This window comes from Ovis aries, chromosome 11 (assembly GCF_016772045.2).
Source record: "Ovis aries strain OAR_USU_Benz2616 breed Rambouillet chromosome 11, ARS-UI_Ramb_v3.0, whole genome shotgun sequence".
Classification (NCBI taxonomy): domain Eukaryota; kingdom Metazoa; phylum Chordata; class Mammalia; order Artiodactyla; family Bovidae; genus Ovis; species Ovis aries.
In genome coordinates, this window is record NC_056064.1 from 20,940,385 (window position 1) to 20,965,120 (window position 24,736).

At 39.0% G+C, this 24,736-nt stretch overlaps 1 protein-coding gene across 3 annotated transcripts in view; it reads right to left on the minus strand.

Annotated features, from left to right (window-relative positions):
* Positions 1-24,736, minus strand: part of SSH2 (slingshot protein phosphatase 2) — a 243,783-nt gene that overhangs the window by 123,631 nt on the left and 95,416 nt on the right. For all 3 annotated transcript variants that reach the window (XM_042255464.2, XM_042255463.2, XM_012185423.5), the window contains one exon: positions 10,660-10,703. In XM_042255464.2, coding sequence (XP_042111398.1) covers positions 10,660-10,703 — 44 coding nt within the window. The remainder of the gene's footprint in view (positions 1-10,659; positions 10,704-24,736) is intronic.

A 24,736-nucleotide genomic window follows, 5' to 3' on the forward strand; every position in this document is an offset into this window, starting at 1 on the left:
GAAGGGGATGACAGAGGATGAGATGGTTGGATGGCATCACTGACTCAATGGACATGAGTTTGAGTAAAATCTGGGAGAGAGTGAAAGACGGAAGCCGAGTGTGCTGCAGTCTGTGGGGTTACAAAGAGTCAGACATGATTTAGCGACTGAACAACAACAAATTGTTTTTTATGAACATAAAATTATGACCCTAGTTTTAGAAGAGCTCAGATTATAATGATAAAAAGGATTAACAGTAATAATAATACCTCACCTCTTACTGAGTGCCTATTATTATGATAGGCATTTAACCTTTTTATCTCAAATCCATGCAAAAAAAAACTAAAATATTCTTTTTTCTATTATAGAGTGGAGGAAATGGGCTCAATGAGGCTATGTATCCCTTCCCAAAGTCTGAAAAATCGGTGGAAAGTATAGTTCTTCATTTATTCCTTCTACAGAAAATTAGTGGGTACCATCTATGTGCCAGAATTTAAGGATACAATTGTGGACAGGATATTATCTCTGCTCTCACTCAGTTTAAGTGGCAAGAACAGACAAACAAATAATGTGTAACAACAGCGTTGGAAGTGCTGGGAAAGGGAAGCAGAGAGCTCTGTTAGAGCATGAGGTGAGAATTTTCCCACTGAACAGTAAGGATTATTATAAGCAAAGGTGGCTCATAACCAATTACGTGTTTTACACAGTTTCTAAATTTCCTGATCGTTTGTTTGGTGTATCAGCAGAACAGCTGTTTTAGGTAATCGATAACAGGTCCTTTCTTCTCCCTCCAAATGATTCCTTGGCTTGAGGAAATTCCCAGTGAATAATGAATACCAGAATAGTCTGCCAGTTATGTTTATTAATACAATCTTTTTGCCTCAGGATGGTGGAATATCAGTGAGTCAGAGAAGCAAGCAGATGAGCCTGCTTAATAAATATTCATTGTTGAATGAAGCAAGATGATCAGTACTGTTAAACAGGATTTTACATTTAGCATCCAATGGCTATAGCTATGACTTTTGGTAATCATCCAAGTTGAATCAGATTTGACTCAGAGATGGGAAATGCTCATTTCTAATTCAACACTAGGTTTGTACTAAACAAGAAGTTTATCGGTAATTTGAAGTCTGACAATTTCTCTTCTTGTTTTTCCTCAGCAAATGATCTTAATACTAGATGATGTACAGGGTGTCAGTCATAGCACAGAATTAGAATAAGACTGTGAGTTTGTGAAATTAAAATGGAAAAGAATTTAGAAAATACTCGTGAAAGTACCATCACTTTATATCTTGCCTTAATATTTGGTGCTGAATATTCATTTAAGCTTTCCTATGAACAATTTTGCTTGCATTTTCAACAATCCTGTAAGATAGATGAGAAGGTGCAATCCTCATTTTACAGATAGAAAGGAAGGCTCAAACAGAACTGGATTTTTATCATAGAAATATTATTACAGTGAAGATAAAAAAACAATAATGTAGTCCAATTTTCTGTCATTACACAGGTATAACATAAGTATTTGCATGCTTATAGATTATATACATTTATATAGATTTCCTGTTAAATTACAATTTGAAAAACAGATGCTGCACTGGGATAAGGTTTCACTTTTACCTGGGAAATTTTTTGTTTTTCAGAAATCTTATTTGCTAAGCACCTGATGAAAGTGTGGTAAGCATTTTGAACTATCTTTTCTGAAGACTGCTGCTGCTGCTAAGTCGCTTCAGTCGCGTCCGACTCTGTGCGACCCCATAGATGGCAGCCCACCGTCCCTGGGATTTTCCAGGCAAGAACACTGGAGTGGGTTGCCATTTTCTTCTCCAATGCATGAAACTGAAAAGTGAAAGTGAAGTCGCTCAGTCGTGTCCGACTCTTAGCGACCCCATGGACTTGCAGCCTACCAGGCTCCTCCGTCCATGGGATTTTCCAGGCAAGAGTCCTGGAGTGGGTTGCCACTGCCTTCTCTGATCTTTTCTGAAGACTAATAGTCTACAAATAATATTAATATTCAACACATTAGTTCTAATGAATGCTTGTTAATTTTACTTTGTAAAAACTTTCCACCAGATGGTTTACTCTTCATCTTCTGAGATAATTAAATATAAATGTTGAAGTGATTAGGAATTTGATGATGATGGTGATTTGAGAGTTTGAATTATAATAGGAAATCTTTCTGAAGTGTTTAAAATATCTTTAAAACAAACACACACAGCTGATACATACATATAGTTTTAAGTATGTATGTGTATGTGTATACTTTGTGTGTGTAGATGCATATGTTTATGTAACTATGTTTTAGGGTAAGAAAAATCATGTATATTAGGAGTTCCTACAGTTTATACTGTTTAAACCCATAAACATAAGAATATCAGAAAGAGAGAAGGAAAATAAAAACTTGACCTTATATTGAACTCAGCAGTTTTGAATTAAGTGTATAGAATAAATCTTTCCTAATAGCCTCTTATTCTTTCATCCAAAACAAATAACTTGTAGTGAACAAGAAGGAAAGTATATTAACTTTATTAATTTTTCAAAGTTTCCTAAAAATTTTCTGATGGAAGGTGAGATTTTTTAAAAATAAAATTCCATTTTGTTTTTTAATGTATTTTAAAAAACTTTATTTTATATGATGGTTGATTAACAATGTTGTGACAGTTTCAGGTATACACCAAAGTGATTCAGTTATATATACATATATTCTTTTTCAAATTATTTTCCCATTTAAGTTGTTACATGATATTAAGCAGAGTTCGTTGTGCTATACAGTAGGTCCTTGCTGATTATCTATTTTAAACATAGTAGTGTGTACATGTCCATCTCAAACTCCTAAACTATCCCTTCCCTACAATGGAGAAATTACTTAATGTAACTGATGATAGGAAGGGACTCACTTCTCTCATTATGCTATTTATTTTACATGTGCCTTTAAGCATTTTTTTCCTTATTTCCTGCATTACTGTCTTCTTTAGTGTTTAGCTGCATTTTTGTAGTGAAATGTTTAAATTCCTTTTTCACTTCCTTTTGCATGTTTTATAGCTAATTTTTTGCATGTGGTTATAATGGGATTACATTTAACAACCTGAAGTTTCAACACTTTAAATTCAATTTATACCAGCTTACCTTCAATAACATACAAAAATTCTGATCCTTTACAGCTCTGTCTCCACTCTTTTCAGTTGCTGATGTCACAACACCTTTATTGTGGATCCCAAAACATAAACTATTAATTCTTTTAAATACATTAGTCTCTTAAATTATGCAGAAAACAAGATATGGAGTTACAAAGCAAAGTTATTGTAACACTAGTTTTTACACTAATAATTGAAGGTTTTTTCATTTAAGTGTATTAGTCTCAAATCAGGTAGAAAGCAAAAAGTACAGTTCCAAATCAATGTTACAATAGTACTAGCTTTTATAATTGCCCGTGTATTTACCTTTACTGAGATCTTTATATCTCCATATGGCTTTGAGTTACTGTCTGATGTCCTTTTATTTTTACCTGGCAGGAGAAACCTTGGGCATTTCCTGCAGGGCAGGTCTCATGGTCACAGGCTTCCTCAGCTTTTATTTATCTGGAGTCTTAATTTCTCTTTCTCTGCTGAAGGGAAGTTTTGCCAGATGTAGGATTCTTGGTTGACTGTTGTTTTCTTTCAGAACTTTGAATGTATTGGTTCATAGGTCTTTGGGCCTCCAAATTTCTGATGAGAAATCTGCTGATAATCTAACCTTGGGGATCCTTTGTATGTGATGATACACTTCTTTCTTGATGCTTTCAAGATTCTTTGTCTTTTGGAAATTTGATTATAATGTGTCTTAGTGTGAGTCTGAGTTCATCTTACCCGGAGTTTGTTGAGCTTCTTGGATATTTATGTCTTTTATCAAATTTGGGAAGATTCCCCCCCCATCCCCCACCCCCCCATTGGCTGTGCCATGCAGCTTGCAGGATTTCAGTTTCTGGACCAGGGATTGAACCTGGGCCACAACAGTGAAAGCCTGGAGTCCTAAACACTAGGCCACCAGGAAACTTCCAAACTGTGAAGTTTTAAGCCATTATTTCTTTAGATATTTACTCTGCCTCCTTCTTTCTCATCCTTCTGGAACTCTCCTGACACATATGTTGGCCCTCTTGATGATCTCCCGTAAGTCCCTTAGGCTCTGCTTGCTTTTATTCAGTCTTTTTTCTTTCTGTTCCTCAGACTTGATCATTTCCATTGCCCTATCTTCAGGTTTGATTTTCCTTTCTCTCTCCTGGTAAATCTGCCTTTGAATCTGTCTAGTGAAATTCTTTTTAGTTACTGTACTTTTCAGCTCCAGACATTCTTTTTTGGTTACTTTTTAGACTCTCTATCTCCTTATTGACACTTTCATTTTGTTCACAAATCATTTTTGTAAATTCCTCCACATTTTCCTTTAGTATTTTGAATGTCTTTAAGATACCTGCTTTAAAGTCTTTGTATAATATATCTTCATTACATCTTTTTTTCAGGGACAGTTTCTATTATTTTTTTCTTTTGAATGGACCATACTTTACTGTTTCTTTGTATGCCTTGTGATTTTTTTTTGTTGAACACAAGACATTTGAATCTAATAATGTAGTAACTTTGGAAATCTGATTCTTCACCTTCCCCAGGGTTTACTATTTTTTGTTATTGTTTTTGTCTTTTTGATTGTTGTAGGCCATCAGGTAAAGAATCCACCTGCAGAGCAGGACATACAGGAAACGCAGGTTTGATCCCTAGGTCAAGAAGATCCCTTGGAGGAGGAAAATGGCAATCCACTCCAATATTCTTGCCTGAAAAATCCCATGGACAGAGAAGCCTGGTGGGCTATAGTCTAAAGGGTCATAAAGAGTCAGACATGGCTAAGTAACTAAGCATGATGACAAGGCTATCTCACCGAGGATTAGGCTGAGATGTAAACCTAAGCTCTTTTCAGGTCTTTTCTGAGCTTTTCCCTAAGCGTACATAGACATGTTCAGTTTTCCCCCATATGAGATGTTTTTGAAGTCCTCATCCTTAATGTCTGACTCTCAAAAGGCGGAAAGACAAAAAGTGAAAGGGGAGGAAAAAAAGGTGCTAGTCTTTTAAATCCCTGAAACACTTCAGCATGAAGAGGGGCTTGCAACAAAAAGGGGGATTATTCCACAACAGTGGCTGCCTGCCTCTTTGTCTGTACCTCAATGGTCAGAAGGGGCACTCAGCTATCAGATCACAGATCCCTGATATCTTGATATCCAGAGGATAGGATCCTTTTTGCTCACCCCATTTTCTATTAATACAAGCTATATGCAAGCTGTACCAGGAACATGTACACAGCTATTTACCATATAGCTGAGAGTGAGGGATGAGTAGTTACTAAGAGTTAAGAGCTAAAATTGATCACAGTTTACCCTCTAGTTCTTTCCTTGGAGGTTGCAAGCCTTCAATAGACCACAGAGCTCCACAATCAGTTGCTCAGTCATGCCTGACTCTTTGCAACTCCATGGACTGCAGCATGCCAGGCTTCCCCGTCCATCACCAACTCCTGGAGTCTACTCAAACTCATGTTACATCAGACAGATTCTCCAGTACAACTGTTGTCAAAGTGGAGAGGCAGATTCCTGGTGCTTCCTTCTTCAATATCTTCCCAGCATCCTCTCCCAGAAGCAACAGGTATTATATGACACTTCATTAGTCTCCAGAATTTTATAAGAAAACAGCTTTTCAAAAATTTAGTTTGGCCAAGTCAAGAATTAATGGGAAGCAACTTTTGTTTGTTGTTTATACCCTGAAGAATAACATCTGGGGGAAAAAAGTAGAATTAACTATTTAGCTTTAACAGATATACCTAATTTCACGTGGCTGCAATAATTAGTTTTTCAAATCAGATTTAAAAGGAATGCCTCTTGTTCTCAGAAGCAGAACATGTCAGATAAATATAAAATAGAGTCTGTGAACACATTCTTCAGAAACAAAGAGTACTTCAGTGAAACGAAAATTCTTATTCTTGTTGAGTGGCTAGGAAAGAACCTTTCAAACTGTGCACTTACCACACAGTGGCAGAACTCGAGGATGGGAGCATGGCTCACTACACCCCCTGGTGGCCACATCAAAACACTTATAAACAGCTGAAAGTTTTCTGGATCAGAAGAGCAACCCATGTGGAGAGAGGTGGAGATTCAGACTTAAGACAGACCAAAAGCAAAAGATGTAGAGCTTCACTATCATCAGTTAGAGCTGGTTTTTAACACATGGGAAAGTTTTACTTTTATAAATCAATCAATCACACACACGCACATATTCTAAGTTCAATAAAAGGTTTCTCTGTGAAATAATTTCATTTTATTTCTTAAAACAGAAAAGTGACGTGATGGGGGCATCTTACTATCCAGTGGCTCAGAAAATAAAAAGTTCTTTGTAGTATCAACAATTTTTCTATAAGTATGAGATTGTTTTAAAATTTTAAAATATATATGTGCTGTGTGCTAAGTCGCTCCAGTTGTGTCCGACTCTTTGCAACCCTATGGACTGTAGCCCACCAGGCTCCTCTGTCCATGGGATTCTCCAGGCAAGAACACTGGAGAGGGTTGCCATGCCCTCCTCCAGGGGATCTTCCTGACCTAGGGATCGAACCTACATCTGTTACATCTCCTCCATTGGCAGGTAGGTTCTTTACCAAGGGTTTCCCTGTGGCTCAGCTGGTAAAGAAGCCATCTGCAATGCAGGAGACCTGGGTTCAATCCCTGGGTTGGGAAGATCCCCTGGAGAAGGGAAAGGGTACCCACTCCAGTATTCTGGCCTAGAGAATTCCATGGACTGTATAATCCATGGAGTTGCAAAGAGTCAGACATGACTGAGCAACTTTGGACTTCCCTTGGCTCAGCTGGTAAAGAAGCCGCCTGCAATGTGGAAGACCTGGGTTCGATCCCTGGGTTGGGAAGATCCCCTGGAGAAGGGAAAGGCTACGCAATCCAGTATTCTGGCCTGGAGAATTCCATGAACTGTATAGTCCATGGGGTCGCAAAGAGTTGGACATGACTGAGTGACTATCACTTTCACTTCTTTACCAATAGTGTCACCTGGGAAGCCCCCCTCCCGAAATATATATATGAGGATAAATTAACAGTTTATATTTATAATAGACTTTACCACCTTTAAAAAAAATTTTAGGTATAATACTCTTATTCTCTAAGTTAACAAATTCTTTAACTAGAACACACACTCAGGTCGAAGTACACCTGTTTCCTTTCCACAGCAAAAGATGGGTAATGTAGTATTTATTGTCATTATGATATTTAAATCCATACAAAAATTATTTCACTGAACAGGCTGAAATGAAGCCATATCTCGAAAGTAAAAAAGAAACAGACCAAAGGCAAGAGAAGGAAAACCTGATGAGGTACCAGAGACAGAGATCTGGAAGAAAGATGTGTCTACAAAAGGAATGCATTAGTAACACGGCACCATGTGAAATTAAGGCTTCCCTCATAGTTTAGTTGCTAAAGAATCTACCTGCAATGCAAAAATGTGCCTGCAATGTAGGAGACCTGAGTTTGATTCCTGGGTTGGGAAGATCCCTTGTAGAAAGAAATGGCAACCACTCCAGCATTCTTGCCTGAAAAATGCCATGGACAGAGAAGCCTGGTGGGCAGTCACAAGAGTCGGACACGATTTAGTGACTAAACCACCACCATTTGAAATTACATCTTACACAAAGACAGTCCTAATTCTACGTTTTCTTTCAGCCCTCTTTAGGCTATTTCCACTTGACTATTGCCCTGTAGTTTCACATGTGCAGAGGTGAACTCTTCATACATCGTCTTACAAGTTCTCTTTTTCAACTACACCATTTCTAGTAAAGATATCAACCAATCTTCTATTCCTGTTCATTCATTTAATGAGCGTTTATTGAGTGCCAACTACAGGCTAATTGCTGTGGATGCTGAGATAAAAGACACAGTTTCTGTCTTCATGCTGCTATCAATTAGGGAGGTGACTGCCTACCTCTAGCCATCTGTCTGCAATGGCTTTCTAGCTCATTCTCCTGCCTCCTCTCATACTGCATAACACTGCCAGACTCTTATCCAGCAGTCATGCATTCTTTTAGACAAAGATCTACCAAATCAAAGTTGTTCCACTCTTAAGATATGAACGATGATCTTCTTATTGCCCTTGGAACACATTAGTACCTACTTCCATCCTTCTGGGCATATCCTCCCACCTCCCCATCCTCCTGTGTATGGAATGCTCTTCTGTTCTCCTAACTACATCCCATTTATCCAATACCCAGAACTTACCAGGATATTTTCTGATATTCCTCTGGCCCACACTGCTTGCTCTCTCTCTCTCTTCCCCACCTGCTACAAAACTTTCATTGCTAGGTTTGAAGTAGCAAACCTACTTACTTACAGTTGATATATACAGAAATGGGAGAATTCTACTATAATTAAAATATTTTCTAAATTTAGATCTAAGGTACTTTATTTCCTTCCACAACTAGTTATCTTAAAAAAGGTATCTTGGGATTTCAAAGATTTATTTCAATGGTATCTTCCTTTTGCTCACTTTTATTTATTACCTTGGGGGTTCCCAGGTGGCACTAGTGGAAAAGAAAGAAAGAAAGAAAGAAAGTGAATTCACTCAGTCATGTCCAACTCTTTGAGGACCCCGTGAACTGTAGCCTACCAGGCTCCTCTGTCCGTGGGATTTTCCAGGCAAGAGTACTGGAGTGGGGTGCCATTTCCTTCTCCAGGGGATCTTCCCAACCCAGGGATCAAACCAGGGTCTCCCGCACTGCAGGCAGATGCTTTACCTTCTGAGCCACCAGGGAAGCCCCAGTGGAAAAGATCTGCCTGCAATGCAGGAGACACAGGTTTGATCTCTGCATCGGGAAGCTCCCCTGGAGGAGGGCATGGCGCCCCACTCTGGTATTCTTGCCTGGAAAATCCTATGGACAGGGGAACCTGGTGGGCTACAGTCCACAGGGTCACAAAGAGTCAGACACAACTGAGAACATTTATTACCTTGAAATTTTATTAGGCTGACACATGAGACAGCCATTTGTAAGTCAAAATGGCATGTTACATGGCTTTGTTTATTCTCCAGTCAGCAAAGTGGGTCAGAACATAAGAAGATGAAAAGCAATGAGTTCATAAATATGCAAAAGGAAAGACTGGAACTGAATTTCATCCATTTATATTTTTACCAAAAAGGTAAGAATACATAACCTGATTTTCAGTTCTACAACTGTGTTATGATATTTTTATGCCTATCTTCTGCGAAAGACAACATGTCATCAGAATTAGCTATCATAAAAAGGACCTAGTGGGCATGAATAGATCATTTGTTTTTTAAATATAGTAAACTACATATAACATAGAATTTGCCTTCTTAACTATTTTAAATGTACAGGGGATTAACTAATTCACACTGTTGTGCAACTAACACTACCATCCATCTCAATAACTTTTTCTCTTCCAAAAATGAAACTTTGCACCCATTAAGCAATAATTCCTCATCCATCCTCCACCAGACCCTGGCAACCAACATTCTACTTTTCGTATCTGAGAATCTGACTACCTTAGGTATCTCATATAGGTGGAATCATACAGTATGTGTCTTTTTGGGACTGGGTTTTTTCACTTAGCATAATGTCCTCAAGTGAGTTGATTAAAAAAATTTTTTTAATTTCAGAGACATTTAAACAAATATTTTTAAAAGGTACTTATTTCATACAAAAGATATAGTCTATTGGGTCACAGTATAATAATGTACTTATAAAAGAAAGAAAGTAGAATTCTATGCCATCTTGAGAAACTAAAATATCATAAAATATAGTTTGTTGCATTACAACATTGACAGTGCTACAGACTTTCAAATTTTTAAGGATTTCAGTGAACTATTATTAAATCTTTAATATAACCATAAAAAGCATTTTAAAGAAGATAACAGAAATGTTATTATATACATCCTAGATATCTCTCATAATTCTTTTCTTTTAATGACAGCAAGTATTGGTATCCTTATAAGATGCCCACTATTCCATGAGAGGAAGGAAAAAAGTTCCACTGTATTTTAAAAGACTGGGTAAGTTACTTAGCGGAGGAGGGCATGGCAGCTCACTCTACCTGCCTGGAGAATTCCCTGGACAGAGGAACCTGGCGGGCTATAGTCCATAGGGTTGCAAAGAGTCAGACACGACTGAACCAGTCGAGCATGCACACACAAGCTAATTAGTATATCCTTCGTATTAACCAATCTGTAAAAAACCGCCAAAACCTGTCAAAATGAATGACAAACATAAGGACAAAACTGAAGGCTGAAATGTTCTTTAGTTAGGTAAGGAAAATTTTCTTTTTTATTACCTAAGATAGGTTTACAGACTTGGGTCAAAGCTAGGCCAATATTGGCCTTTCTGGTTAAAAAAATAAAAAAGAAATCTACTATTTAATTAAGTTAATTAGCTAATTTATATATTGAGGTATACCTGCCATACAATAATCACATTAGTTTCATGTGTACAACATTATGCAGTCCACCGCTTAAAATCTGAGTCAGTAACGGGATTCTTAAAGCAATTCCATTTTGAGACATCAACTAACTATCTTGGAAAACCAGGACAAACTCATCTGACAAGACTGAAAAGGAGTTAGAGAAAAAACACTATAGAAATGCTATAGGATGTAATGAACAAACATACCTCCTGGGCTGTGATCGGCATTCCTCCTCCCCACTGTCTGCCTCCTGTAGAGAGAGGAAAATAAGAAAAAAATTACTTAAAATCTGAGGTCTCATATCATAATACCAACAATGAATGCAATTTTATTAACCTTTACATGTAGGGAGTATCTCATTGATGGTGTACACTTAAACTAAATTCTGTCCATAAAAAGTGACTTCAACCAGCCCACTGGGTTGATATATCAACAGAATGTATTCCTGGAGGAAACTTTAACAATAGCCCACGAATTTTTTAATAACAAAGTATTCATAATGAAAAGAATACCTCTGAAAAATAACTGGAGATGTTATGTTACTTTCAATTAAAATGAGCAGGCATTCTTTCACCAACAAATATCATCAAGGTGACCTATTAACGATTCTGATCCCCAAAGAACCACCTAAATAATGAACACCATTTTGAAAAGTTCTCTTGATCACATGACCATCCCCTTAATGAACTATTACTTACTGAATATTTATAACATTCCAGATGCCTTGCTCAATACTTTTAAGTACATTGTCCAACTTATTCCTTAAAAACTGAGGTTGATCGTACCCTAGTTTTCACCAAGTCTGACACATACACATAAATCTACAATCAATGCAACTAAAAAGCACTGAATCATCGTTTAATTGCAATATTTATTTTTTATAGTGGCACATCAAATAATTGAGGTGTCATACAGCAATTTAGGCTCAATGAAATATGAATATTTTATAGAAACTGAAATTCACAAAAAGGAAAGAAGTTGCTCAAGGAAACTCATGTGGTAAGCTAAAATTAAAACTGATAAAATACTGCCTCCCAACACACTGAAAAAGGATATCATTCACCCTGACCTAGGTTAGGAATTATTATATGTTAAGATATTATATAGACCTTCATGGAGACAAGAATAGCAACATGAAGGAAAGGCGTGAGAAAAGATGAGGGAATGATACTGAGGTGCTAACTTTGTCTTTAAATTTCCTCTCTGACATTTTATATTTGCACTCTGGTCACTTTTGCCCTATTTGGCAAACACAGAAATAGGGGAAAAATAACTCAAACAATACGAGTATTGTCTTCTGGTAAGTCACCCACATTTTCAGTTTATGGAACCACCCCATTACCTCTACATCATCCTGCCTCCATTCCTGGGCAGAAATGGCCAGCTCTACAGCTTTTATTCTTATTTTATTTTCATGATTGATTTCAGGTATGCCCATTATCTTGTACAAACAGCAGGAGACAGCAAAGATCGTACCCTCAGAGGGAGGACAGGGAGAGTGTCATGGTATATTACACTCTGCCTCTAGGGGAAGTTTTAGGTTTAGAAGGATGCCTTTTGGGAAGTGAAGAACAGTGAAGAACCAATCGTCTCTAGAGTCAATAGTCATAACCTGGAAAGTCTGCGTGAATGAAAATGAAAAGATTCATAAGCAAATACAAACGTTAGATTTTGGAGCCTAAGGGAACTATGCTTCCTTGGAGGGTGCAAAGAGCCAAAACCAGTTACATCGACAGAGGTGAACTAACATTTATTTAATACCACTACAGGCCAGATAATTTATACATTATTTTATTTAATGTGCACCACAATGCCGTGGGGCTTGCTAAATGTCACAAAGCCAATAAATGATGGGAGTCACAATTTGAACTCAGGCCTATATTTCTGCTATAAATAGCTGCCTCTAAACTAAAAATCTGCCTTTGGTACCTTAACCCCAGGACAGGGGGTGGGAGGGGAACTGCAGAAGAAAGTATAACTTTTCTCAAGGATTATAATAAAACAATATCCTTTTGTCATCTTTCTTCTATGACGTCTACACTTTAAAATAGTGTCAAAGGCATGGAAAATTCCATTTGCACAGACAAAAAGTAAGCCAGAACAGTGTTTCTAACACAAGATCCCCAAATGACTTTTTTTTGTTTTTCAGATAATTTTACAATAGTCAGGCCAATGAATTATTTGCTTCCCTTTCATCTTACTTGGAAAAAGAGGCTTAGGGAAAAAAAAAAAAAACACAACTCAGTACGTCAAGGCAAGGTAAAATGGAATTTTGTTTTAAAAATGAAAAAAGTGTTCAATTATGCTTATTTCAATAGAATTCACTGCCAAAAATACAAAGATTCAATACTGCTTATTCAGCAAGATTAATGATCAGGTAACACAGTTGAATGGTGGCAGTTAAACGGTAGCTAAAGGGAGAATGCTTACCATTCTATTGTAACAAGTGTGTACACTAGACCATATAAAACCACCTATCTTATCAAATTGCTTGACATATTGTTGGTAAAAAAAAAGAAAAGAAAAAAAATGCAAATAGTCAGTGTGCTCAGAACATTTGAAAACACCAGGAGAAAAGTGTAGATATAACTATCAATTCTTCTAAGTAGATAGAATCATTTTTGGTGGGTAAGGAGAATGAAATAATTAAATGATTAAACACAAGTTTGTTGACTTTTTAAAAAATATTCCAGAGTACTATTGTTAAGTAGTTTTTATTTAAAGAGTACAATTTCTTCCTGATGTTCTAAAGGAAAAATTGACCTATAAACAATATGGTGTGAGATTCTGAATATGCATTTAATTTCAGGATATTCAGAAAACACTAATTCAAACAGATATATGCACCCCAATGTCCACAGCAGCACTATTTATAATAGCCAAGATATGGACGCAACCTAAGTTTCCATCAACAGATGAACGGATAAAGATGTGCCATATGTGTGTATGTGTGTGTTTTATATATATATAAAATGGAATAAATGGAATACTGTTGCTGTTGTTTACTTGCTAAGTTATGTCTGACTCTTTGTGATCCCATGGACTGTAACCCACCAGGCTCCTCTGTCCATGCTCAGCCATAAAAAAGATGAAATTCTGCCATTTGCAACAGCATGGATGGACCTGGAGGGTATTATGCTCAGTGAAATAAGTTAGAGAAAGCCAAATACTCCATGTTATCATCTACATGTGGAACCTAAAAAAATAAAATAAATGAACACTTAGAACAGAACAGAAACAGACTCATAGATATAGAAAACAAACTGGTGGTTACCAGTGGAGAGAGAGGGAACGGGTGGGCAAGGTAGATGCATGGGATTAATAGGTACAAAGCACTCTGCATAGTGAATAAAAAGAATATATTGGACAGCACTGGGAAATACAGCCTTGTAACAACTGTAAATGAAGTGTAATCTATAAAAATATTGAATCACTATGTGGTACACTTGAAACTAATATAATGCTGTATATAAACTATATTTCAATTAAAATATAGTAATACATAATTTTAGGGTATTCAGGAACCATTAAGTATGAATTGATAAGTTAATACATTCTTACTAATCTTAGTACCTGAACACAAAAGTAGGTCACTTAAGTAAAAGATGTTTGAAAAAGAACATAAACATCACAGTCATATTTGTTGAGAAATAGGCTGGAAGTGCTGCTAGCCTTGAAAAACACCAGGCTAGGTAGGTGTTAAGCAATAATTTCCCAACCTTTATGGTCCAAACTTCTTTACACTTTCCATACCAAAATTCTTTACACTCCAATCCAAGTAGATTCATTCATCATTTTTCAAAGGTCCATGTTGTTTCATCATCGTGGAAGGCCCTTCCCCACCCTCCTAGATCTTTCTGCAACCTTAAAAGCTGGCTTTAAAAGTCAGTAGTTCATGATGCTTCTGTTATCATCTTACTGAGAGGCTGTCTGCCTCCTTCCAAACCTGACAATTACTGTGCATGCTTCCTATGGCACTACTGAGATCTGTCTGTGAGTTACCACTGGGCTCTTGTTTTACTCCATCATCAAACTGTAATCTGCCTTATTTTCCCTTTGCATCTCACCTTGTGTTTAGCACAATGCCCTATGTGCACATGGAACTTGATAAAGAGGTGAATGAATGCATGATTGGAGCAGTGAACTAAAACCATGCAAACACGGAGCTAATTGGCTGTGCATTCTTAGCTAGTAAGGACTATGCCAGCTATGTTTTACCCTTAGCCGGTTAATAGAACAGTTTTTGTCGCTCAGGAGTTAGTCTGTGATGAAGATCTGGAAGTAATACCTTAGGCTTTTCCTTTGGTTAAGCAGAGAGAATCATTCACTTGCTCTCATTTATATATTCATTCACTCATTCCACATTAATTGACCACCTATGATGTGTTAGGTACTAGGCACCAGGAATTCAAAGTAAGCAGAAGCACCCTTATCCTTGGATAGTTCATATTGTAGTAGGGGAGACAGTTTCATAAGCCAAAAATTATATGTCATTTGGCTTCCAGCAGAAGCTGTATATACACTTATATACAAAGTGCTCTAGAAACAACAGAGGAGGAAATGACTAACTGTGGGGCTTGGATATGCTTCACGGAAGTTAATTTTCAGGCTAGGCTTGAATTAGTGGGTTTGTGTTAGATGGAAAATAGGAGGAAGAATATTTCAGGCAGAAGAGCTGGCAAAAGGAACAGAAAGAGGAGTAAGAGTCTGGACGTGTACGGAATGGTGAGCAGCTGTGAACTCCTGGAACAAAAGGATGGGTACTGGAGGTTAAGGCTATCAGGTAATACTGATGTTACGAGTCCATAGGGGTAGAATATTAAGATAACAGTCCTAGGGTCACAAAAAGTGGTTGTGGATTATTCATTAACTGGATTTCAGATTATTCATCAGTCACTTCTGTCCCTGGGAAAAAACTGAGGGTATCTCTCAGGAAAAAATAGTCTAGTAGTCTTTCTAAGAGTGGACATGAGCTTTGAAATCAGGAAAATCCTGCTTCTGGCTTTTGAAAGAAGCAAATGTGAAGGATACAGGCTTGACGAGGAAATAGGGCACCATATTGCCACTTGGCTACTGGTAAGAGAAGGCTCAGATTCTCTCCAAGAAACGAGAGAAAGAAGACGGGGATGGAATCATGTTTGGGTTATCTAATGCTTTATAACAAACCACTAATTTATTATATTTCATGGGTCAGAACTTCAAGCAGTATTTAGCTAGGTGATTCTTCTGCTCCACATAGTACTGCTAAAGGTCACTCAGTGCTACTCTGGTGGTATATAACTGGAAGATGGGCTAAGTGAGAGTCCAAGCAGTTTCATGCATATGCCTGACATCTTAGCCTGGAAGACTTAAGCTGGGCTCAACTGGACAGTCAACTAGAACGCCTAAGGATTGGGTCTTCTCAAAGTCCATTAGGGCCTCAGGGTTGGTCTATTCGCACGGGGGCTTAGAACTCCAGGAGGCTAGGCACAGAATTGGCACAGTGTCACTTCTGCCATACTCTGCTGGTGTATTAAAGAGGTCTAGCCCAGATTCAAGGGGAGGGGAGTTAGACTCTATCTTTCAGTGGGGGAAAGAGCAAAGACTTCATAGTCATCTTTATGATACCCTCTCAATACCAATGATTAGCAAGTAAGTATGTAGGCAAAATGAACAGGACAGGAAAAAGGCAGTTAAAGAGTTAATGAAGTAGAACTTCTAAAGACTAGGGCCACAGAAATATCCAGGAGAGAAGATAATAAAGAAGATGATTCTTATTCAGTACAAGATGCATGGAAGGCCATATGGATAATTTTATAGTCTGGTGTCTATAATGAAGTGTCCTCTCTGAAGATAAGAAAGGACCTGAAAGTGTGGGCATTCACACACACACACTACTGTTCAGGACCAGAATGAATAACCTGGGCACTTACATCTGAGAAGCTGGTATGTAAGAAGCTCAAACCTGATCAAATCAGCAGTCCCAATATAAGATGACTTTGTTTTAAAGTTGTTTAAATTGAGATGTGTGATACTTGCTGGGATTAAGATCCAAAACAGAGATTCAAATTAGTCATATTTCAGGAAGATGTAAGACACATTAAAGTAAAAATAAGGAAGCCAGAATACAGTGCAATCCTTATTTCTGAAATCAAAGCCACACTATGCTGTCATTATGACAAGTTTTAAGAAGCTGTAAATGAACTTATTGCCCATGATTTCAAGCAATAGAAAACCTCTGTGAGACACCTACTATTTCTCAAGTATTTCCTTTGAATTCCTTCCAAATACAAATACATATGAATCACAGTTGGAATGGTTAATGAGGTACTTCCTCAGTGATAAGAAAGCCAGCTTGATTAGAACTTGGCTGATGTGGCTTTGCTTCTGAAGAACACCAAGTCTTTGCTCAACAGCTAGTTGAAGAGGTATCACAGTACAGTCGCTCGCTGCCCTCTAGAAAACCCGAGCTCTGGGTGTGGAGCTGTTACTGGATGCCTTTTGTTTATAATCCTTATTCTACTTAAACTTTTTATTTAATACAGGCAACTTAACCCCACCTGCACCCCCCACTTGCCATAATTTCAGAGTAGCTAGACTGCTTTTTTTCTATCACAGAGATCCACCTCCTTAAGGCTACTTGGTTTGAAAAAGCAACAAGTCTTATCATGTTCTGAACCTGTCACATTTGACAAGCATGCAGTATGGGAACTTCACAGGTCACTGGATCGTAACTCTGGCTCCATTCAGAACTTTTTCAATAACACAAATCTCCAGGCCTCACACCTACAGACTTTCATTCTTTAGCCCTGAGGTGAAGCCAGTGGTGTGCTGGAGCCAATTGTTAAGATTTTTAGGGATCTTATGAGATTCACACTGGTAGCTTGAAACTGGCTATGGTGGGACTGTTTTTTTTTAACTAGGAATATTAGCAAATGCTACAAAGCAGCCCTTACCCGGAAAACACGTTTTTGAACATGTACCAGCCCACCATGAGGTGTGGGGCCCTAGGATCTGCACATTTTCAAAGCTCTTGATAACTGACAAGCAGTTTAGATTGAAAACGTTTGTCTTAAAGGTTTGGAAAAATATCAAAAGTTCAGGGTAAACAAAGCTACTACTCTCTCCAGGTAACTGTGCCATGAAAGGTGCCAGGGAGACCAGTGATGACAGGAACTCAGCTCTCCCGAAAGATTTATGGCTCCTGTCCCAGACTGTAAGCTCTGTAAGGGCAGAACTACATTTGCAGAGCAGCAGTCACACAGAAAATGCTCAGAGGATACTAGATGAAATAATAAGTATTGCTCAAGGTATGGTAACCAGTAAGTGGTAAAATTAGGCCTCCACCTTACGTTAACTCAGTATATCATGTGCCTCATCGCCATTAAATTATTGGTCATATTCTTGGTTTGTCAATCCAAGAAGAGTGCTTAAACATGGGGTAGAGAGCAAGCAGCATCCATCATAAGACTCTGTCTCTGTGCTGCTCCATAATTTAAAGTCTTTTCATGACTATTATCTCATCTGAAGCAACCTAGGATAAATGCAGCACAGGCATGATTAACACTTACTTTTCAGCTGAAGAAACTGCCTCATGGAAGTGAGATAATTTGCTCATAGTAACCTAAGAGTAAGCAGCAGAATCACGATTCTGTCTGGGAAGGACAAATAACCCTTCTATCAGAACAAACTGCTCTTCTTGCATGACAGGAATATGCCAGGTACACCAATAGGGGTCTTAGACCTTGTCTTTATCTCCCTGTCCAGATTCTGCTTCCTACTATTAAAGTGAAATTTCACTTCCTACTCTTTGAAGACTTCATATTTGGTCCATTTCCTTCACTGTAGCCTGAGGTCTCAAGATGGACATATGGTCTTATGTTCAGCCAGGACATAGTGGTACAACTGTACTAATTGCTTACACGCTGAAATACCGAATGGTAAACAGTGGCTGCCTAGAGCCCCTCGGATTGTTTCATGATCCAGCAACAATCAGATTCAGTTCAGTTCAGTCGCTCAGTTGTGTCTGACTCTTTGCGACTCCATGCACTGCAGCACGCCAGGCTTCCCTGTCCATCACCAACTCCCGGAGCTTGCTCAAACTCATGTCCATTGAGACGGGGATGCCATTGAACTACCTCATCCTCTGTCATCCCCTTCTCTTCCTGCCTTCTATCCTTCCCAGCATCAGGGTCTTTTCTGATGAGTCAGTTCTTTGCAGCAGGTGGCCAAGTATTGGAGCTTCAGCTTCAGCATCAGCCCTTCCAATGAATATTCAGGACTGATTTCCTTTAGGATTGACTGGTTTGATCTCCTTGCAGTCCAAGGGACTCTCAAGAGTCTTCTCCAACACCACAGTTCAAAAGCATCAATTCTGTGGTGCTCACCTTTCTTTATGGTCCAATTCTCATGGTCCAACTCTCACATCCATACATGACTGCTGGAAAAACCACAGCTTTGACTATACAGACCTTTGTTGGCAAAGCAATGTCTCTGCTTTTTAATATGCTGTCTAGGTTTGTCATAGCTTTTCAACAATCAGATTAGTGCCAGGCAATGTGGAAGACCTCTAGGTCTGACTCCTGCCTATTCTGATTGGTTGATAGCTATGCCATACTAGTTGCTAAATATTCTGAATACCACTTCAACATCTCCTCTGCTCTCTAAACTTTGGTTTAAAATTCTTGACTCTGATCTTGGCTTCACCTTGGAGGCAGTGCCTCTATAATCTGTTCTGTTGTTTGTGTGTGCTGCTAGCTATACCCCAATTACTTGGCTTGCCTTCTGCTCTTATTACTAGTCATCTGTTACACATGATTACCATTTCTCCACAAGGAACTTAAGCTATAAAAGGCATTGATAACACCCAGGGAAGCTAAATAAAATCCACTTATGAAGGGTCTTTTTATATTAAACCTTTAAATTGTTTATGGACATAAAGAATTAAAGTATGATCAACCAAAGTTATTCAGTTGAAACATTATTCAGAAATAAGGTCAAAGAACAAACGCAGAATAGTAATGAAACAACACTGATTACTTATCAAACATTAGTAAACTAAGCAAGCATGATTGTTTTCAAATTTCTAATCATTTCCCAAATAAGGAGTTGATAAATACTGTTAATGGTTCTGACCAAAAAGAGAATAGAATATTTAAAACAGATGTACTGCTGTCAGTTTTGATTAGGGGGAAATACATTGCTATTTTGTTAATATTTATATTTAAATCTAGACATCATTCTAAGCCATCAACAGGGGAAATATGTCACGGTACTCAGTATCTTTGAATGTAGTAGTAGTAAAAGTTGCTCAGTTGTGTCAGACTCTTTGCGACCCCATGGACTATGGAATTCAGTCCATGGAATTCTCCAGGCCAAAATACTGGAGTGGGTAGCCTTTCCCTTCTCCAGGGGATCTTCTCAACCCAGGGACAGAACTCAGGTCTCCCGCATTGCGGGCGGATTCTTTACCAGCTGAGCCACAAGGGAAGCCCAAGAATACTGGAGTGGGTAGCCTATCCCTTCTCCAGCGGATCTTCCCGACCCAGGAATCGAACCGGGGTCTCCTGCATAACAATAAATAATAAACTAATTCATTCAGAGCTGCTAGAGTCCATCAGAGATACAAAGAAATATGAGATAATACTACACTGGAGTTTATCTGCCTGAAGCAATAAGGCAGTTATATTGGAAACAATGACACAACAGGTACAGTGCAAATGTATGGCACAGGAAACACATGTCCCTGGAGTTTAGAAAGTGTGCTATCACCACGGGTCCAGGGTTCACAGGAACAAGTGAGCTCTGAGTCCAATCTTGAGGGAAGAGGAATGTCTGAAGAGGCACAGAGGCTGACAGAGCATTTGAGACAGGGACAAGAGGAACAAACAGGGGGATTATGTTTGACACACTGGGCTGCTGGTCAGCTGACCAGCTGAGTTGAAACCCATGGCTTGCCTTGAGGTAAGCTGCAAAGAGCAGAGAGCAGCAATCTAGACCCGATCCTAGGAGGAAGCCAGAGAAGGGATTTATCAGAATCTTAGAAAGTAGAAAAAATTATAAATATGCTGCTCTGGTGGTAATTAAAATTCTTTAAGAGAACAGAGGCTAAAAAAAGAAAAAGAAAAAAAGACTAAAATTTGGAAAGCCAATTGAGAAAAATTAGGTATTTTTCCTAAAGCCAGGATACACTGGTTAATTTAACCACATCTCCACTAGAGGGCAGACAAGTCAAACCCTACTGGAACAGGTGGATACCTGGAACCGGTATCCACAGAAAACATTAAGAGTGAACACCATTGCTGCTTAAAGACCACTTCCAGTGCCTTAACCTTGGAAAAAGCCTTTAGTCAGCAGATAAATCTTTCACAGAATAGCTTAAGTGGTATAAAATGTGTCTTAATTGCAAAGTGGACAGGCGGAAAAGTTATACTTTGGGAATCTGGCTTGGCTGACAGGCACATGTGACATGCATACCTGGAATGCTGACAGCAGTGCTCATCACTGGCTAATTTACCTCAATCCTCCCCACCCATCTCAGGAACACTGTAAACACTACTCATGACATAGCATGATAATGTGTATACATTATCTGGGCCATGATTCCAATCTAGGTACTCATTTTGGTTAACTGGGGAGGTGCTTGGTCCTAAGGACTTATATCCCCTGTATACAGGTCAAGAAGCAACAGCAAGAACTCGACATGGAACAACAGACTGGTTCAAACTTGGGAAAGGAGTACGCCAAGGCTGTATATTGTCACTCTGCTTATTTAACTTATATGTAGAGTACATCATGGGAAATGCCTGGCTGGATGAAGCACAAGCTGGAATCAAGATTACTGGGAGAAACATCATTAACATCAGATAGGCAGATGACCACCCTTACGGCAGAAAGCGAAGAGGAATTAAAGAGCCTCTTGATGAAGGTGAAAGGGCAAAGTGAAAAAGCTGGTTTAAAACTCAACATTCAAAAACTAATATCATGACATCTGGTCCCATCACTTCATGGCAAATAGATGGGGAAACAATGGAAACAGTGACAGACTTTATTCCCTTGGGCTCCAAAAATCACTGTGGAAGATGACTGCAGTCATGAAATTAAAAGATACTTCCTTCCTGGAAGAAAAGCTATGACAAACCTAGATAGCATATTAAAAAGCAGAGACATTACTTTGCCAACAACAGTTCATATAGTCAAAGCTGTGGTTTTCCCAGTAGTTATGTATGGATGTGAGAGTTGGACCATAAAGAAAGCTGAATGCCAAAGAATTGATGCTTTTGAACTGTGGTGTTGGAGAAGACTCCTGAGAATCCCTTGGACAGCAAGGAGATCAAACCAGTCAGTCCTAAAGGAAATCAGTCCTGAATATTCACTGGAAGGGCTGATGTTCAAGCTCCAATACTTTAGCCACCTGATGTGAAGAGCAAACTCATTGGAAAAGACCCTGATGCTGCGAAAGATAGAGGGCAGGAGGCGAAGGGGACAACACAGGATGAGGTGGTTGGACGGTATCACCAATTCAATGGACATGTATTTGAGCAAGCTCCAGGAGATGGTGAAGCACAGGGATGCCTGGAGTGCTGCAGTGCATGGGGTCACAGAGTCGGAAATGACTGAGTGACTGAACAAGAACAACAACAAAGTAAGAGTAAGGTGACATCAACAGAGGCTCTTACATGTGCCTTTGTCTTGGCAGGCTGAGGAGCTGGAATACAGGGGTGTTGGGAGGAATCCTTCAGTTCAGTTCAGTTCAGTCGCTCAGTCGTGTCCGACTCCTTGCGACTCCATGAATCGCAGCACGCCAGGCCTCCCTGTCCATCACCATCTCCCGGAGTTCACTCAGACTCACGTCCATTGAGTCCGTGATGCCATCCAGCCATCTCATCCTCGGTCGTCCCCTTCTCCTCCTGCCCCCAATCCCTCCCAGCATCAGAGTCTTTTCCAATGAGTCAACTCTTTGCATGAGGTGGCCAAAGTACTGGAGTTTCAGCTTTAGCATCATTCCTTCCAAAGAAATCCCAGGGCTGAATCTCCTTCAGAATGGACTGCTTGGATCTCCTTGCAGTCCAAGGGACTCTCAAGAGTCTTCTCCAACACCACAGTTCAAAAGCATCAATTCTTCAGCGCTCAGCTTTCTTCACAGTCCAACTCTCACATCCATACATGACCACTGGAAAAACCATAGCCTTGACTAGACGGACCTTAGTCGGCAAAGTAATGTCTCTGCTTTTGAATATGCTGTCTAGGTTGGTCATAACTTTTCTTCCAAGGAGTAAGCGTCTTTTATTTTCATGGCTGCAGTCACCATCTGCAGTGATTTTGGAGCCCCCCAAAATAAAGTCTGACACTGTTTCCACTGGTTCCCCATCTATTTCCCATGAAGTGATGGGACCAGATGCCATGATCTTCGTTTTCTGAATGTTGAGCTTTAAGCCAACTTTTTCCTTAGGTCTCACTAACTAGAACACAGTATCAATATTAATATCTAATTAAAAGGACGAAGAATTCCATCACACATTTAGATGCTAAGACAGATCTGCAAAGTACTATAAGCACTTTTCCTGTTTTGCTGTCTTACAAAATGTCATGATTAAAGGTGCAAGGACAATTCTGTTTAGTAGGTTGACTTTTTGCCATTAGCTGGAAGTAGTTTTCCTCCACTCCTGACCAATGCTCATATTGCAAGCACTTTCTTTCCCCTGAGAAAATGACAACATTTACTGTCAGAGATTATGTACTTCAACTGCAGATGAAATTTGCTATTCTAAAATTGGTATTTCCAATAAGCTAGGCCACCTTATGTCTTGTTGTTGTGTTTAACTGCTAAGTTGTGTCTAATTCTTTGTGACCCCACGGACTGCACCACGCCAGGCTCCTCTGTCCTCCACTATCTCCCAGAGTTTGTTCAAAATTCATGTCCATTGAGTTGGTGATACTATCTAACATCTCATCCTCTGCAGCCCGTTCCCCTTTTCCCTTCAATCTTTCCCACCATCAGGGTCTTTTCCAATGAGTTGGCTCTACACATTCAGGTAGCCAAAGTATTGGAGCTTCAGCATCAATCCTTCCAAAGAATATTTAGGGTTGATTTCCTTTAGGATTGACAGGTTTCATATTATTTCTTAGATTTTGCTATATTCTTCCCTCTGCCTGAAATACATTCCCCTCTTTGCTTGCTTACTTCTACTCATCTTCAGACTGTAGCTCAGATGTCCCCTTCTCCAGAGCTTTTCCTTGATGCCTCTAGACTGAGGCATATTTCAGCAGCATCAATTTTACTTGATAAGAAGTATTATTTTTGCAGTAACAGAGATACAGATACATAAACAAGTGCACAAAATTTAAAGTAAATCATAAGAATTCAAATACATTCCAGCCTTGTATTAAGCTCCTTTAAACTTTATATATCCACACTGCTCTGCTGTTAGAGAAACTTCTGGTGGAAAGATTTGAGTGCAGAGGACTGCTGTATGTAACTTTAAAGTTAACACTGCTGAATATTGAAAACTAAGACAGAAGTTAATTGGTGGTGGGGGTGGGGTGGAAGTTAATAAAATATTAAGAGAAGGTCAGATGCTTATGACTACCTGGTGTAATCCTTAAGAATACAAGCATGCCACTTAACTTTATTTGTCTTCCATAAACAAAAGACTGAAAAACAAAAGTTCAGAAAAAGTTGATTCAGCACTTAAACAAACAAACCCAAAGCCTCCAAACTTACTTGAAATGAAACATGGGTACTGAAATGAAGGAAAAAATTTGAAGTTATAAACCAGTCAGTTCAGTTCATTTGCTCAGTCGTGTCCAACTCAATCGTAGCACACCAGGCCTCCCTGTCCATCACCAACTCCCGGAGTTCACTCAAACTCATGTCCATCGAGTTGGTGATGCCATCCAGCCATCTCATCCTCTGTCGTCCCCTTCTCCTCCTGCCCTCAATCCCTGCCAGCATCAGGGTCTTTTCCAATGAGTCAGCTCTTCACATCAGGTGGCCAAAGTATTGGAGTTTCAGCTTTAGCATCAGTCCTTCCAATGAACACCCACAACTGATCTCCTTTGGAATGGACTGGCTGGATCTCCTTGCAGTCCAAGGGACTCTCAAGAGTATTCTCCAACACCACAGTTCAAAAGCATCAATTCTTTGGTGCTCAGCTTTCTTCACAGTCCAACTCTCCAGAGTGTGATCTAATTCCTAATATAATTTAGGCCTACCTAGTGGTCTTTGCTAACACACTGAACATCATAAAGAAACCAATTATTAGGTCTTTCACAGTTCAAACACTCCTTGCTTTAGTTTATTAT